Source organism: Ranitomeya variabilis, chromosome 5 (assembly GCF_051348905.1).
Source record: "Ranitomeya variabilis isolate aRanVar5 chromosome 5, aRanVar5.hap1, whole genome shotgun sequence".
Classification (NCBI taxonomy): domain Eukaryota; kingdom Metazoa; phylum Chordata; class Amphibia; order Anura; family Dendrobatidae; genus Ranitomeya; species Ranitomeya variabilis.
Genome location: NC_135236.1, coordinates 191,300,429 through 191,316,606, shown reverse-complemented (window position 1 = coordinate 191,316,606; position 16,178 = coordinate 191,300,429). Strand labels below are relative to the sequence as shown.

General features: G+C 43.4%; 1 protein-coding gene across 1 annotated transcript in view; it reads left to right on the top strand.

Moving 5' to 3' along the window:
* GATM (glycine amidinotransferase) overlaps positions 1 to 9,486 on the top strand; it is a 35,723-nt gene extending 26,237 nt beyond the window's left edge. Inside the window, exons 8-9 of the mRNA XM_077263654.1 lie at positions 7,386 to 7,502; positions 7,948 to 9,486. Coding sequence (XP_077119769.1) covers positions 7,386 to 7,502; positions 7,948 to 8,060 — 230 coding nt within the window. The 3' untranslated portion in view covers positions 8,061 to 9,486. The remainder of the gene's footprint in view (positions 1 to 7,385; positions 7,503 to 7,947) is intronic.
* The last annotated feature ends 6,692 nt before the right edge of the window (positions 9,487 to 16,178 follow it).

The following is a 16,178-nucleotide window of genomic DNA, read 5'->3' as shown; positions in this document are numbered from 1 at the left end:
TGAAACCACAAAATTGAAACGAGAAAAAAACAACGACCAACGAGCCTGTCTAGGATTCAGACGCCTGGCAGACTCAAGGTAAATCAGATTTTTGCGATCAGTCAGGACCACCACACGATGTCTAGCACCCTCAAGCCAATGACGCCACTCCTCAAATGCCCACTTCATGGCCAAAAGCTCCCGATTACCCACATCATAATTGCGCTCGGCGGGCGAGAATTTTCTAGAAAAGAACGCACATGGCTTCATCACCGAGCCATCGGAACTTCTCTGTGACAAAACCGCCCCCGCTCCAATCTCGGAAGCATCAACCTCAACCTGAAAAGGAAGTGAAACATCTGGTTGACATAACACAGGAGCAGAAGAAAACCAGCGCTTAAGTTCCTGAAAGGCCTCCACAGCCGTACGAGACCAATTAGCAACATCAGCACCCTTTTTAGTCAAATCAGTCAAAGGTTTAACAACACTGGAAAAATTAGTAATGAACCGACGATAAAAATTAGCAAAACCCAAGAACTTCTGAAGACTCTTAACAGATGTAGGTTGTGTCCAGTCACAAATCGCCTGAACCTTGACGGGATCCATCTCAATAGTAGAAGGAGAAAAAATGTACCCCAAAAAAGAAATCTTCTGGACTCCGAAGAGACATTTTGAGCCCTTCACAAACAGAGAATTGGCCCGCAGGACTTGAAACACCTTCCTGACCTGTAGAACATGAGACTCCCAGTCATCAGAAAACACCAAAATATCATCCAAATACACAATCATAAACTTATCCAGATATTCACGGAAAATATTGTGCATAAAGGACTGAAAGACTGAAGGAGCATTAGAAAGTCCAAAAGGCATTACCAAATACTCAAAATGGCCCTCAGGCGTATTAAATGCGGTTTTCCACTCATCACCCTGCTTTATCCGCACAAGATTATACGCACCGCGAAGATCTATCTTAGTGAACCACCTAGCCCCCTTAATGCGAGCAAACAAATCAGTCAATAATGGCAATGGATACTGATATTTGACTGTAATCTTATTCAGAAGGCGATAATCTATACAAGGCCTCAGGGAACCATCTTTTTTTGCCACGAAAAAAAAACCTGCTCCCAGAGGGGACGAAGATGGGCGAATATGTCCCTTTTCCAAGGACTCCTTAATATAATTCCGCATAGCAGTATGCTCTGGCACTGACAAATTAAATAAACGACCCTTAGGGAACTTACTGCCAGGAATTAATTCTATAGCACAGTCACAATCCCTATGAGGAGGGAGCGAATTGAGCTTAGGCTCCTCAAAAACATCCCGATAGTCAGACAAAAACGCAGGGACCTCAGAAGGAGTAGATGAAGCGATTGAAATCAGAGGTGCATCATCATGAACCCCCTGACATCCCCAGCTTAACACAGACATTGTTTTCCAATCCAGGACTGGATTATGAGTTTGTAACCATGGCAGACCAAGCACTAGTACATCATGTAAATTATACAGTACAAGGAAGCGAATCACCTCCTGATGAACGGGAGTCATGCGCATGGTCACTTGTGTCCAGTACTGCGGTTTATTCATAGCCAATGGTGTAGAGTCAATTCCCTTCAAAGGAATAGGAACTTCCAGAGGCTCCAGACTAAAACCGCAGCGTTTGGCAAATGACCAATCCATAAGACTCAGGGCAGCGCCCGAATCCACATAGGCATCGACGGAAATGGATGACAGTGAACAAATCAGAGTTACAGACAAAATGAACTTAGACTGCAAAGTACTAATGGCAAAAGATTTATCAACCTTTTTTGTGCGTTTAGAGCATGTTGATATAACATGAGCTGAATCACCACAATAAAAACACAATCCATTTTTCCGCCTATAATTTTGCCGTTCACTTCTGGACTGAATTCTATCACATTGCATAGTCTCAGGTGCCTGTTCAGAAGACACCGCCAACTGGTGCACAGGTTTGCGCTCCCGTAAACGCCGATCAATCTGAATGGCCATAGCCATAGACTCATTCAGACCTGTAGGCGCAGGGAACCCCACCATAATATCCTTAATGGCCTCAGAAAGACCATCTCTGAAGTTTGCAGCCAGGGCGCACTCATTCCACTGAGTAAGCACCGACCATTTCCGAAATTTTTGACAATATACTTCCGCTTCATCATGCCCCTGAGAGAGGGCTAATAAAGCCTTTTCAGCCTGAATCTCCAGGTTAGGTTCCTCATAGAGCAATCCCAGTGCCAGAAAAAACGCATCCACACTGAGCAATGCAGGATCCCCTGGTGCCAATGCAAATGCCCAATTCTGAGGGTCGCCCCGCAGGAAAGATATTACAATCTTGACCTGCTGAGCAGGGTCTCCAGAGGAGCGAGATTTCAAAGAAAGAAACAATTTGCAATTGTTCCTGAAATTCAGGAAGGTAGATCTATCTCCAGAAAAAAACTCTGGAATAGGAATTCTAGGTTCAGACATAGGAGTGTGAACAACAAAATCCTGTATGTTTTGAACTTTTGCAGCAAGATTATTCAGGCTGGAGCTATTCAAGGGTTAAGAGGAGGTAAGAAGCAGCTAGACAGCAATTAAGGGCTAGGCAGCAAAACTCTGAGGGAAAAAAAAAAAAATTTCCCTTCAACACTTCTTTTTCTCCTGCTTCAGCCCAAACAATTAACACTTTGTGGGCCGGCTATACTGTCATGTTCCCAATGGCAGGGAATTAAACACATAACACGGGCAAAAACAGAACGAGCTCTAGGGTGATGGAACCTGAGCTGACCGCGATCCTGAACCTCAACACTCAACTAACAGCAGCCGGGGAACGTTCCTGGGGGGACTCTAGACGTCTCGCGCCAGCCGGAGATCTAGCTACCCCTATCAGAAGAATAACAGACCTATCTTGCCTCCAGAGAAATATTCCCACAGAAATAGCAGCCCCCCACATATAATGACGGTGAAATGAGAGGAAGGCACAAACGTAGTTATGAAAACAGATTCAGCAAAATGAGGCCCGCTTAAGCTAGATAGCAGAGGATACAAAAGGTGAACTGCGCGGTCAGCTTAAAACCCTTCAAAATACCATCCTGAAATTACTTGAACTCATGTGCCAACTCATGGTACATGAGTAGTAATTTCAGCCCACTAGAGCAACCAGCAGCAGAGAATTACATATCTGCAAGCTGGACTAAAAACATGAAAGCAAACAAGAAACAGGGAAATCCAGACTTAGCTTGTCTTGAAGGCCTAGGAGCAGGTAGCAAAGGTAACAGAGACACACTGATACATTGATAGCCGGCAAGGGAATGACAGGAAAGCCAGGTTAAATAGGAAACACCCAGCCTCTGATGGACAGGTGGAAACCAGAGACCGCAACCCACCAAAGTCACCCAGTACCAGCTGTAACCACCAGAGGGAGCCCAAAAACAGAATCCACAACAATTTACACTGTATCATTATTGTAAAAGAACGCTTGTTTCCTGATAATCGTGCACTCTAAAGGGCTGCAGATCTCCTGATGAAAAAGCAAGAAATTTGTTTATTGGTTCTGGAGCGCCCGGTCAGGGCCGTGGGGTACTCGGTACCAGGTCCTGCGGTTCACAGGGGGATGTGAAGGTGGCTGACCCGGTCCATGGCCCTGGGACGTCCGTGTAAAAGGGGGAAGATCTTTAAAGGAGTAAAGTTTATGTTCGTGACACCACCTGTGGTATTCGGTCAGGGTGACCGACGCTGCTTTAAGGGGTCCTCTGGGTTGATGTTATGGCAGCTAGATGGTATACCTTCCCACAGGTGAAGTATATCCCCAGGGCTTGCCAGTATATAGATGGTCTAATGGTGAGAGGTGCAGTGAAGAACGAGGACACATGATTGCAGTCTCTTTACCTTGTTTACTGTTGATTTCAGCAGCCACAGTCCAGGGCACCAGATCACAGGGCAGGTAGAGTCCAGCCGGTTTGGAGGCAAGTCCAGCATCCCCTTGTCTAGGTGGAAATCAATAGCCTTCCCTTGCGCTGTAGTGGGGTAGTCCCTTACTGCATAAGCTTCAAATAAGGTCCTCACAGATGTGGTGTTTCTCTCTCTGTCCCCCGTAGTCGGATAGGACAAAACCCGTATGGCTGGTGGCTTGAGGCTGTTTATAGGGACTCTAGCATGCCCCAGCCTCTGAGGGGTGCCACCGTGCCTACTGGGTGTGGGTGCAGACAGGTAACAAGCAATTTGCTGTCCTGCCGGTCTCTGAAGTAAGGCGTAGAGGTCCTTACTATCTCGGTGTTCCGGCTACCGGCGTTATCTGTGCCTCAGAAGGAGGCAGCCTGCTCGGGGCTGGTCCCCTTCTGGTATCCTCTCCTGTGTTTTGCTTTTCTGCATGCTCACTGCAACGTATTCTGCTTTCTGAAATGTCTCCTTCCAGGAGCTGTAGCACTTCAGGCTACACGGCTCCTCTGCTTCCTTTCCCTCTGTCTCTCTGACAGGAACTAAACTCTTTCCCTCCAGATCAGGATGTTCTTATAGGGGAGTTCACCTTAAACAGGCTTAGAGCTCCCCCTTCTAGTCTGGAGTGTGAACATGTTGCATGCATTGTGGTACCTGGATGCAGTTATCCTTCCTTGCCTCCAAACGTAACATCACTCTCCCCGTGAGGAGAGCAACATTACTGTGATGACCAGGACCCTGGGGCGCCACAGTTCCTTCTTTTTTGATGTTGGCTTGCCCAAAAGATCATCATTCTTGGCAGCGCATCATCCTGTATAAACAGAACCCGTGCTACCAAGGGCAATGGCAGCCTATCCACACCCACCAACCTGCAAACATATTGCAAATGGAGTCTTACTCTGGATCAACACTAAAGGCTAGTAGTAGGATTGATAAGATAAGTGTTTAGTGCTCGAGCTTACTTTGATGTGTTCCATCTGATAAGTGATGTATATATGAGTCGCCCGCCAAGGCCGTGGGGTACTCGGTACTGTGTCCGGTCGCAATTAAAGGGGATGTCACTGTGACCTAGCCCGTGTCCCTGGGCGCCCAAATAAAGGGAAAGATCTTTTAAGGGAATTTGGTGAATAAAAGTTTGTGTTTGTGATGCCACCTGTGGTATTCGGTCAGAGGAGACCGATGCTGCTTAAAGGGGTCTGCTGGGGTGGTGTTATGGCAGCTAGATGGTATAACTTCCCATAGGTGAAGTAGGTCCCCAGGGCTCCCAATGTATAGATGAGGATGGTGAGTGGTGCAGTAAAGAACGGAAGACATAGATTTACAGTCTCTTTACCTGGTTTACTGAAGACTTCAGGCAGCCACGGTCCAGGGCACCAGATCACAGGTACAGGCAGGGGCCGGCCGGCTTGGAAGCGAGTTCAGAGTCTCCTTTACCTGGTGGAGTTAGAAGCCTTCCTACTAGCGCGGTGGTGTTGTAGTCCCTTACTGCCTATCGCTTCTGGCAAGGTCCTCACAGTTCTCTCTGTCCTCCTTAAAGGTGGGACACAAACCCGACAGGTGGCTCGAGCCTTTTTACAGGGTCTCTATCACGACCCGGACTCTATGCGCCACTGTGTCTCCTGGGTATTAGGGCAGACAGGTTACGTGTAGTTCAGCTGTCCTGCTGGTTTCTGCTGTAAGTCTTGGAGTCCCTCACAACCTCGGTCTTCTGGCTACTGGTATCTGCGCTTTGCAGGGAGGTAGCCCAATCTCTGCTGTCCTCCCCAGTTGTCACTCGCCTGTGCTTCAATCTCCTGCATGCTCACTACAAATCTGTTCATCTTTCTGTGTTATCTCTGTCCAGGAGCTGCAGCTCTTTCTCGTGGCTGCACGGCTCCACAGTCCTTTATCTCTCTTTCTGCCAGGAGCTGCAGACTCCTACGTCTGCTCAGCTATACTCCTTCCTTACCAACTCCACCTGAGCTGATGTTCCTTGACAAGCTCCTCTCTGGCCTTCCCCCACTCTATGACTGACTTTCCCTCCAAACCAGAATATTTATATAGGGAGCCACCCATAAGCTGGGTCAAAGCTCCCCCTTCTGGCCTGGAGTGTGAACGTGTTGTATGCTTGTGTTTACCTGGTGAAAGAGATCTTACTTCGCTTCCAAGTGTGACATCACTCTCCACGTGAGGAAAGCAATGCCACTGTGACAACCAGGACCCTGGGGTGTCACATATACAACTTTATGCTTGGAATTATATGTTGTAGAATCACAATGACCGGACACAATTTTCTGTATATGTCTTGACTATGAATTTGGAGAGGGAAGTTAGGAGCTTGCAGTGTCTGGAAGAAGCTAACAAAATAATAATAATTAACAGATTGGTGTAGTTTTCAATGCACATGTTATATTCAATTTACTATGAAGATAAATGTATTTATTATACATATAGGGTTTATGGTGTTGCACATAAATCTGACATATGAGACATTTTTCTGGCATGTGACCACCTTCACACTAAGGCCTTGATTCAACAAGACCAACATAGTTCATACCAATCTTATTGAGAATGCCTGGTGTGTCAGACACTCCTGATTCATGAATAGCGTGTGCACCTCGCCACAAATCTTACTCCAGTCAGATACTGGAGTAAGATTTCTGGCTTCAGCTTGCCATGGATTAGACGAACTGTGATGTCACACCCACATTCCGATCCCGTCCTGTCCCAGCTCCACCTGTATCAATCAAACTTGTTGAAACTGGCATGAAAACGTGAAAATTCACCAAAATTTTGCAACTTTTCAGAGAAATTTATGTAATAGCTTTGATGTATTGGGACTTAAGGGTATGTGCACATGACATTTTTCAGACAGGCCCATTCCAAAATCGACCTGAAAAAGCACCCAGAAAATGCTCAGATAACGACTTACTATTCATATGTTCAGACTTTTAACTGCTTCAGGTTTCTCAAAGAGTTCTAGTGGTTAAAAGAAATGATATGTTCATTCTTCAGGCTTTTTTTGCTCTGAAGAAACTCTGTGCTTTACAAAACAAGTCAATGGGAAGGTTCAAAAGATGACCTAAAGATGCCCGGGCATCTTTTAGAGCATTTTCCCAGCATTTTTGCTTAAAAAAATGCTAGATGTTTCCTTATTATTCATTAGAGTTATAGCAAGGTCCGGAAAATGTCAGTGAACAAGATGCCATGAAAATGCTGGAAAATAAAAACCCTGCCGGTGTTTAAAATGTAAAAAAAAGCACTTAAAAACGGTAAAAAAGAAGCATCTTCTTCTTGAAGAGTTCACACATTAAAAAAAAAACATTGTGTATCCATACCCTTAATGTACAGTAACATAAATTAAAAATGCACTATTGTATAGTAAAGCATTTTATTGTATAGTAGAGATCATTGTCTCCTCAGGGGCGGAGAGAGATTGTCCCCACCTATAATATGCAGTCAGCACATTTTTTTTTTACCACATGACATTTATTTTTCAGATCATCCTCTATGGATGTCTTCCAAATGGCTTTCCATGAATGTCTTAATGCTGGATGAGAAACGTGTAATGGTGGATGCCAATGAGACTTCCATTCACAAGATGTTTGAGAACCTAGGTGAGCAATTAAGGAGTTGATACATCAAATGTGTACATACTTATCATAGGGTAAAATTATACATACACCGCCCCTATCTAGCACGGTCAGTAGATTTCAAGGGTAAAAGCTTGCTGACAGACCTAGGTAGGAGAGGTGCAGTTTTATTTGGCACCCACCACTCCCAGAATCAGTCGCAAACACTTATGTACCCTTGTTTCCCTGCAGTAAGCACTTCCCACTAGGGACCACCTTCTGGACACCTGCGGGAGTAGCTCACACCCGATTGAAACTAAACTTCCTCAATAGCCAAAACTGCTGACGAACTCCATGGAAAGTGAAGCTCCAATTTGGAGACAGTTTATATATAATTTAAGGGAATAGCATTTGAAGCATTGTCCAAGATAATGTTATTTTATTTATTATCCTTTTCTTTAATGCTCAGACATCTTTTTCTTCATTCCAGGCATCTCCACCATTAAAGTGAATATTCGCCATGCGAATTCTTTAGGAGGTGGTTTCCACTGCTGGACCTGTGATGTTCGCCGCCGTGGAACCTTGCAGTCCTATTTCAGCTAATGCAATAGCTGGAAACTTACAAGAAATTGGCTTTTTAGCACCTCAATTTATATGCAAAGTTAATATTTAGTGATGAGCGAATATACTCGTTACTCGAGATTTCGCGATCATGCTCGGGGGTCCTCCGAGTATTTTTTAGTGCTCGGAGATTTAGTTTTTCTTGCCGCAGCTGAATGATTTACATCTGTTAGCCAGCATAAGTACATGTGGGGGTTCACTAGCACTTATGCTGGCTAATAGCTGTAAATCATTCAGCTGCGGCAAGAAAACGAAATCTCCGAGCGCTCTCTCGGAGGACACCCGAGAATGCTCGAGAAATCTCAAGTAACGAGTATATTCGCTCATCCCTATTAATATTACAAAGTAGCCTTTCCAATGTGACCTGCTTAAAATTTAAAACTTTTCTGACATGCCAGGGTTCATAAAAAATGTGATTCTTATTGACATCCGAATTATATTTTCTTAGAAAAAAAATTGCTAAACAACAGCTTTTTTTTAATGTTACATTTATGAATCAGTTATTAAATCCAGTAGTTCAGGACTGCAAGGTGACAACGGGTGCTCCAACTTTATCTGTCTACCTCTGTCTTATCATAAAGGCAGCTGTAAATGTACCACGTTCTTTTCTTCCCTTTTTATACAATATTCTCTATTAGCTACACATATGCAAGTTCCTCTGGGGAGGGTCATAAACAGTGATCCTAATTCATCCTAACAGTATTGTTTTCAGAAACAGCCTTGGTTGGTTTATTTTACATTTATTTTCAATCTCTTAAAACTATATTTTTTTTAACGATTTTTCATAAAAATAAAATCTTTCCTTTTGCCTTTTTACAATCATATTTTAACTTTTAAGAAGTAATCTCTTAGTAATGATATGCTGCTGTTATTGCTGTTTGTACTTTTCATCAACTGCAGTAATGACACCTAGAGGTCAAAAAAGCTGCTACAGCCTAAAATACTAATGTAAAGAAAAAAACATTAATGCAGCAGTTTATTGCAAACCACAAATCCATCATTTTATGAACTGAACCAATATTGAGAACATACCCTTGAAATTGTCTAGTAACCATTTATACCAATAACCCCCAATGACCAGAAAAACTGTATTTTCAGAATTTTTGTTTTATGGCTTGCTGCACGTATATAAAATATACATTGAGTTTTATGGGTTTTATACTATGAAGAGGCCGTTTTATATAGACTTCTGTGTGTATAACATTACATGCTGCATGTTATATCTGTAGATTGTTACTTGCTGTTTAGTGTACCATTGTTTTATCATACTCCAACTGTATTCATATTGTTTCATCCTTTTGCGCCAATTATTTTATCTCAGCCAAGGACAAAAAAGGCATATGAATGTTTTTATAATAAATGGCGGCAACTATAAATGATTTGCTTTAAATAAATGAATTACCATGCACTTTTGTATGATGTGCGACTTATTTTGAGTGTTCAATGATGAGAAAAATTGGAAAGGAAAAAAGCTCAATCGCGTCTGATGTTGGTATAAAAATATTTGAGGACATGCACAATGTTTCTCACCTGGTTTGTTTGTGTGCACCATCCACTAAGGCTACGTTCACATTTGCGTTGTTGGGCGCAGCGTCGTCGACGCATACCGACGCATGCGTCATGCGCCCCTATCTTTAACATAGGGGGTGCATGGACATGCGCCGGTATGCGTTGTCAGGCGTTGTATGACGCATGCGTTTTTTTGGCGCACCAGACAGGGCGCGGACGACGCTACAGGTTGCAGTTTTGATGCGTCACATTTCCGAAGAAAAACGCATGCAACGCACCTGCATCGTAAATGCGCCAAAAAACACATTAGTGTCTATGAAAAACGCATAGGGCGCAGTTTCCTGCGCTGAGCCGCGTTTTTTGACGCATCCGCCTTTAGACTAAATGTATTTTTGGGGGGCGTTTTGGATCTTCAATTGTATAGGACAACGCATGTGTCAAAAAACGCTGCGTTGTGTATGCGTTTGACATGCGTTGTGCGTTGCGTCGACGACGCTGCGCCCAACAACGCAAATGTGAACGTAGCCTAATCTGGCCTGAGGCTGCTGCAGACCTACGAGGAAATTAAGACACAAAACTGGAAACAAATGGGTTAATCTGTCCTGTGGTTGAAGAAGAATGAACGATGCAGAATCCAAATGGAAGCAGTTTCGAAGTTTACATCTTCTTCATCAGCACAAACCACATGGTGACCCGGTTTCGTTAGTGTCCCAGATGAGTGCAGAGAGTGATTTTTTCGTTTGCTAAATGATGGCAAGCCAGCTCGATATATGACTGGTGCAGCCAATCACTTCTGCGATGGTCACCTGCTAAAGTCAGGTAAACAAAGGATTGTGTGGACCAGGGTAGATTGGTCATAGGAGAGGCAGGGGATTGGTAAAGGGGATTTATTTTAGACAATTTCGTGGACAACTCCTTTAAAGAGGAACCGTCTCCATGTCAAAGGTGGACAGTTTTTTGTTTTTACTTAAAGGAGCAGAGGGAATAAAAATTTAAATCTTTTTTTTTTTTCAAAATCCCCCATATGGTTCCAGAGATATGGACTTTTTATTTAGTCCTAATTTTTGTGCTCTTTACTAAGGAGGTGTGGCTCACAGAATCGTCTAGGGGGGTGTCTTCTGGCCGCTCTGCATTATTACCCTTGTAAAGACCATAAAGCCTAGCACTGAATAAAAAGGTCCATATCTCTGAAACCATATGGTGGTTTTAAAAAAAAAAAAACAACAACAATACTAAGGGGAACAGTGGGAATAAAATAAGAGCAAAAACTGGCTATTTTTCACTTGATGACAGAGCCTTTAATAATGATCAATGTCAGTAACAGATTTTTAGTTTTGGAGTTTGTAGGCACAGAATGTCTGGCTTCTTTCAATCCACTTGTAGGTCAAACCTTATCTGTTTCCAATCACACCACTGACTAGTTACATCCTAAAATGAAGGAAATTGATCTGCAGTCCTTTCATATTCAGATATTCAGGATTGTTCACAAGATATATATTCACTATTCTAGTCTCAATAGACTGCGCCACTCTACACCAGTACTTGCAACTGTGTCTTCCTATACATTATGTCTAACTGATCCAATGGTCCCACTTTCCCTGTCTTTTCCCTGCCAGCTTACCCTTGACATTTGCCAAATAATAACCACTGTCATGTGATCGCCATAATTAACCCCTTCAATGCTAATTACATTGCTGCTAAATAATATGACTTCTGTCTTCACTCATCTGTCTTCTTCTTAACCCCCTAGTGACGAATACATTTTTCAAATCTGATTCGAGTCACTTGGCAATAACTCTGGAATGTTTCGATATATCCCATTGATTGTGAGATTGCTTTTATGTTCCATTATTCTAAATGTTAATTATAAATTTAGATCCATATATTTTGTGTTTATTTATAAAAATTCAGAAAATTGACAAAAAAAATTACAAAAAAATTTGCAATTTTCAAACTTTAAATGATTACCCCTTTAACCCCTTCACCCGAAGCCTGTTTTCAACTTCCTGGCCAAGCCAATTTTTTCAATTCTGACCACTATCATTTTATGAGGTCATAACTCTGAAATGTTTCAACGGATCCTAGTGATTCTGAGATTGTTTTCTTGTGACTAGTGTTGAGCGATACCGTCCGATACTTGAAAGTATCGGTATCGGATAGTATCGGCCGATACCCAAAAAGTATCAGATATCGCCGATACCGATACCCGATACCAATACAAGTCAATGGGACACCAAGTATCGGAAGGTATCCTGATGGTTCCCAGGGTCTGAAGGAGAGGAAACTCCCCTTCAGGCCCTGGGATCCATATTAATGTGTAAAATAAAAAATAAAAATAAAAAATATTGATATACTCACCCTCTGACGCGCCCTGGTTGTAACCGCCAGCCTCCGTTCATAAGAATGAGCGCTTGAAAGTCCTTAGATGACGTCGCGGCCTGTGATTGGTCACGGAGCGGTCACGTGACCGCAACGCGACCAATCACAAGCCGTGACATCATCTAAGGTCTTTCAAGCGCTTGAAAGTCCTTAGATGACGTCGCGGCCCGTGATTGGTCGCGGAGCGGTCACGTGACCGCAACACGACCAATCACAAGCCGTGACATCATCTAAGGTCTTTCAAGCGCTTGAAAGTCCTTAGATGACGTCGCGGCCTGTGATTGGTCACGGAGCGGTCACGTGACCGCAACGCGACCAATCACAAGCCGTGACATCATCTAAGGTCTTTCAAGCGCTTGAAAGTCCTTAGATGACGTCGCGGCCCGTGATTGGTCGCGGAGCGGTCACGTGACCGCAACACGACCAATCACAAGCCGTGACATCATCTAAGGTCTTTCAAGCGCTTGAAAGTCCTTAGATGACGTCGCGGCCCGTGATTGGTCGCGTAGCGGTCACGTGACCGCAACGTGACCAATCACAAGCCGTGACATCATCTAAGGTCTTTCAAGCGCTTGAAAGTCCTTAGATGACGTCGCGGCCTGTGATTGGTCGCGGAGCGGTCACGTGACCACTCACGCGACCAATCACAGGCCGCGACGTCATCTAAGGACTTTCAAGCGCTCATTCTTAGGAACGGAAGCTGGCGGTTACATCGGTAAGGTCCAGGCTGCGTCGGAGAGGTGAGTATATCAATATTTTTTATTTTTATTCTTTATTTTACACATTAATATCGATCCCGATACCGATTCCCGATATCACAAAAGTATCAGATCTCGGTATCGGAATTCCGATACAGCAAATATCGTCCGATACCCGATACTTGCGGTATCGGAATGCTCAACACTAATTGTGACATATTGTACTTTATGATAGTGGTAAAATTTCTTCGACATTACTTGTGTTTATTTGTGGAAAAAAATGTAAATTTGGTGAAAATTTGGAAAATTTAGCAATTTTCAAACTTTTAGTTTTTATGCCCTTAAATCAGAGAGACATATCACACAAAATAGTTAATAAATAAAATTTCTCACATGTCTGCTTTACATCAGCACAATTTTGGAAACATAATTTATTTTGTTAGGAAGTTATAATGGTTAAAAGATGACCAGCGATTTCACATTTTTTCAACAAAATTTGCAAAACCATTTTTTTAGGGACCACCTCACACTTGAAGTGACTTTGAGGGGCCTATATGACAGAAAATGCCCAAAAGTGACACCATTCTAAAAACTGCACCCCTCAAGGTTCTCAAAATCACATTCAATACGTTTATTAACCCTTCAGGTGCTTCACAGGAATTTTTGGAATGTTTTTAAAAAACATGAACATTTAATTTTTTTTCACAAAAAATTTAATTCAGATCCAATTTCTTTTATTTTCCCAAGGGTAACAGAAGAAATTGGACTTCAAAAGTTGTTGTGAAATTTCTCCTTAGTACACTGATATCCCATATGTGGGGGTAAACCACTGTTTGGACATATGGCAGATTTCGGAAGGGAAGGAGCACCATTTGACTTTTCAATGCAAAATTGGCTGGAATTAACGCAATGTCGCGTTTGGAGAGCCCCTGATGTGCCTAAACAGAGGAAAACCCCCACAAGTGACACTATTTTGGAAATTAGACTCCCAAGGATCTTATCTAGATGTGTGGTGAGCACTTTAAACCCCCAAGCACTTCACAGAAGTTTACAATGTAGAGCCGTAAAAATAAAAAATCATATTTTTTTCATAAAAATTATATTTTTGCCCCAAATTTTTTATTTTCCCAAGGGTGAAAGGAGAAATTGGACCCCAAAAGTTGTTGTGCAACTTGTCCTGAGTATGCTGATACCCCATATGTGGGGGGCAACGACTGTTTGGGTGCATGGCAGAACTTGGAAGGGAAGGAGCGTCGTTTGACTTTTCAACCCAAAATTGGCTGGAATTGAGATCGGACACCATGTCGCGTTTGCAGAGCCCCTGATTTGCCTAAACAGTGGAAATCCCCACAAATGACACCATTTTGGAAAGTAGACCCACTAAGGAACTTATCTAGATGTGTGGTGAGCACTTTAAACAACAAAGTGCTTCACAGAAGTTTATAATGTAGAGCCATAAAAATAAAAAATTGTGTTATTTTCACAAAAATAATTTTTTGCCCCAATTTTTTTATTTTCCGAAGGGTAACAGGAGAAATTGGATCCCAAAAGTTGTTGTGCAATTTGTCCTGAGTATGAGCACACCCAATATGTGGGGGGACCACCGTTTGGGCACATGGCAGAGCTCGGAAGGGAAGGAGCGCCGTTTTGGAATGCAGACTTTGATGAAATGGTCTACGGTGGTCATGTTACACTTGCAGAGCCCCTGATGTACCTAAACAGTAGAAACCCCATACAAGTGACCCCATATTGGAAACTAGACCCTTCAAGGAACTTCTTTAGATGTGTTGTGAGAACTTTGAACCTCCCAGTGTTTCACGTAAGTTTATAACGCAGAGCAGTGAAAATAAAAAATCTTTTATTTTCACAAAAATGATTTTTTAGCCCCCAAATTTTTATTTACACAAGGGTAACAGGAGAAATTGGACCACAAAAGTTGTGATGAGAGCGATGGCGCCAAAGAGTATATACCTTACAGTTGCTAAGGTGGGGCCCCGACATGGGATACTCACCACACACGGGGATATGAACACACACATAAAATGTGCCACACACTACCACGTGCTTGAACACATATACCATTCTCAGCACACATTTCACCACACATACACCAACCTCGCCACATAAAAGTCTAAACACAAAAGTCACCGCTCAAAACTCGCCACGCGCAAAATTCGCCACATGCAAAACTAGGCTCACGTAAAACTCGCCACACGTGCAAAACTCACCTCATGGAAAACTCGCCACACGCAAAACTTGCACACACGGAAAAATTGCCACATGCAGAAAAGTTGCAACACATGCAAACGTTGCCTCACACAAAACTTGCACATACTCAAAACGCACCACACATAAAACTCGCCACACGCAAAACTCGCCATGCGCAAAACTTGCTGCACACAACTTGCTACACTAACCTGTCACATGCAACTCGACACACAAAAAGTTGCTACACTGTTATGATCCCAGTGGTAGAAGATCTCTGATATTCCGGCAAGATAGCAAAAACATAAATACTGCTCTAGGGAGGTGGAAACTGGGCTAACCGCATACCTGATCCTAACACACACAACTAGAAGCAGCCGGTGAACGTGCCTACGTTGGTTCTAGACGTCTCGAGCCAGCCGGAGAACTGACTACCCCTAGAGGGAAAATAAGACCTCACTTGCCTCCAGAGAAATTGAACCCCAAAGATAAAGAAAGCCCCCAACAAATAATAACGGTGAGGCAAGAGGAAAACACAAACGTAGAGATGAACTAGATTCAGCAAAGTGAGGCCCACTAGTCTAGATAGGCAGAAAATAGATAGTGGACTATGCGGTCAGCAGAAAACCCTACAAAAACATCCACGCTGAACATTCAAGAACTCCCACACCGACTGACGGTGCGGAGGGAGAATATCAGCCCCCTAGAGCTTCCAGCGAGCCAGAAAATCCAATATTAAGCAAGCTGGACAAAAACACAGAAAAATGCAAACGATCCAAATTATTCAAAACGGACTTAGCTTTTCTTGCATGAGACAGACTGAAAGGAATCCGGAGGAGACCATATAGGTCTGGATACAACGATGCCAGGCAAGAGACTGAGTCCAGAGGAGACTTAAATAGGGAACACCCGCTGCTTAACGACACAGCTGGAGCTCAGGCCTGCAACAAGACATGCCTAACACAATACCGTTAGTGACCACCAGAGGGAGCCCAGAAACACAGTTCACAACAGTACCCCCCCCCTTGAGGAGGGGTCACCAAACCCTCACCAAGACCCCCAGGGCGATCAGGATGAGCAGCATGAAAGGCATGAACCAAATCAGCCGCATGAACATCAGAGGCGACAACCCAGGAATTATCCTCCTGACCATAGCCTTTCCACTTAACTAAATACTGGAGTCTCCGTCTAGAGATACGAGAATCCAGAATCTTCTCCACCACGTACTCCAACTCGCCCTCAACCAAAACCGGGGCAGGAGGCTCAACAGCAGGAACCATAGGCACCACGTACCGCCGCAACAAGGACC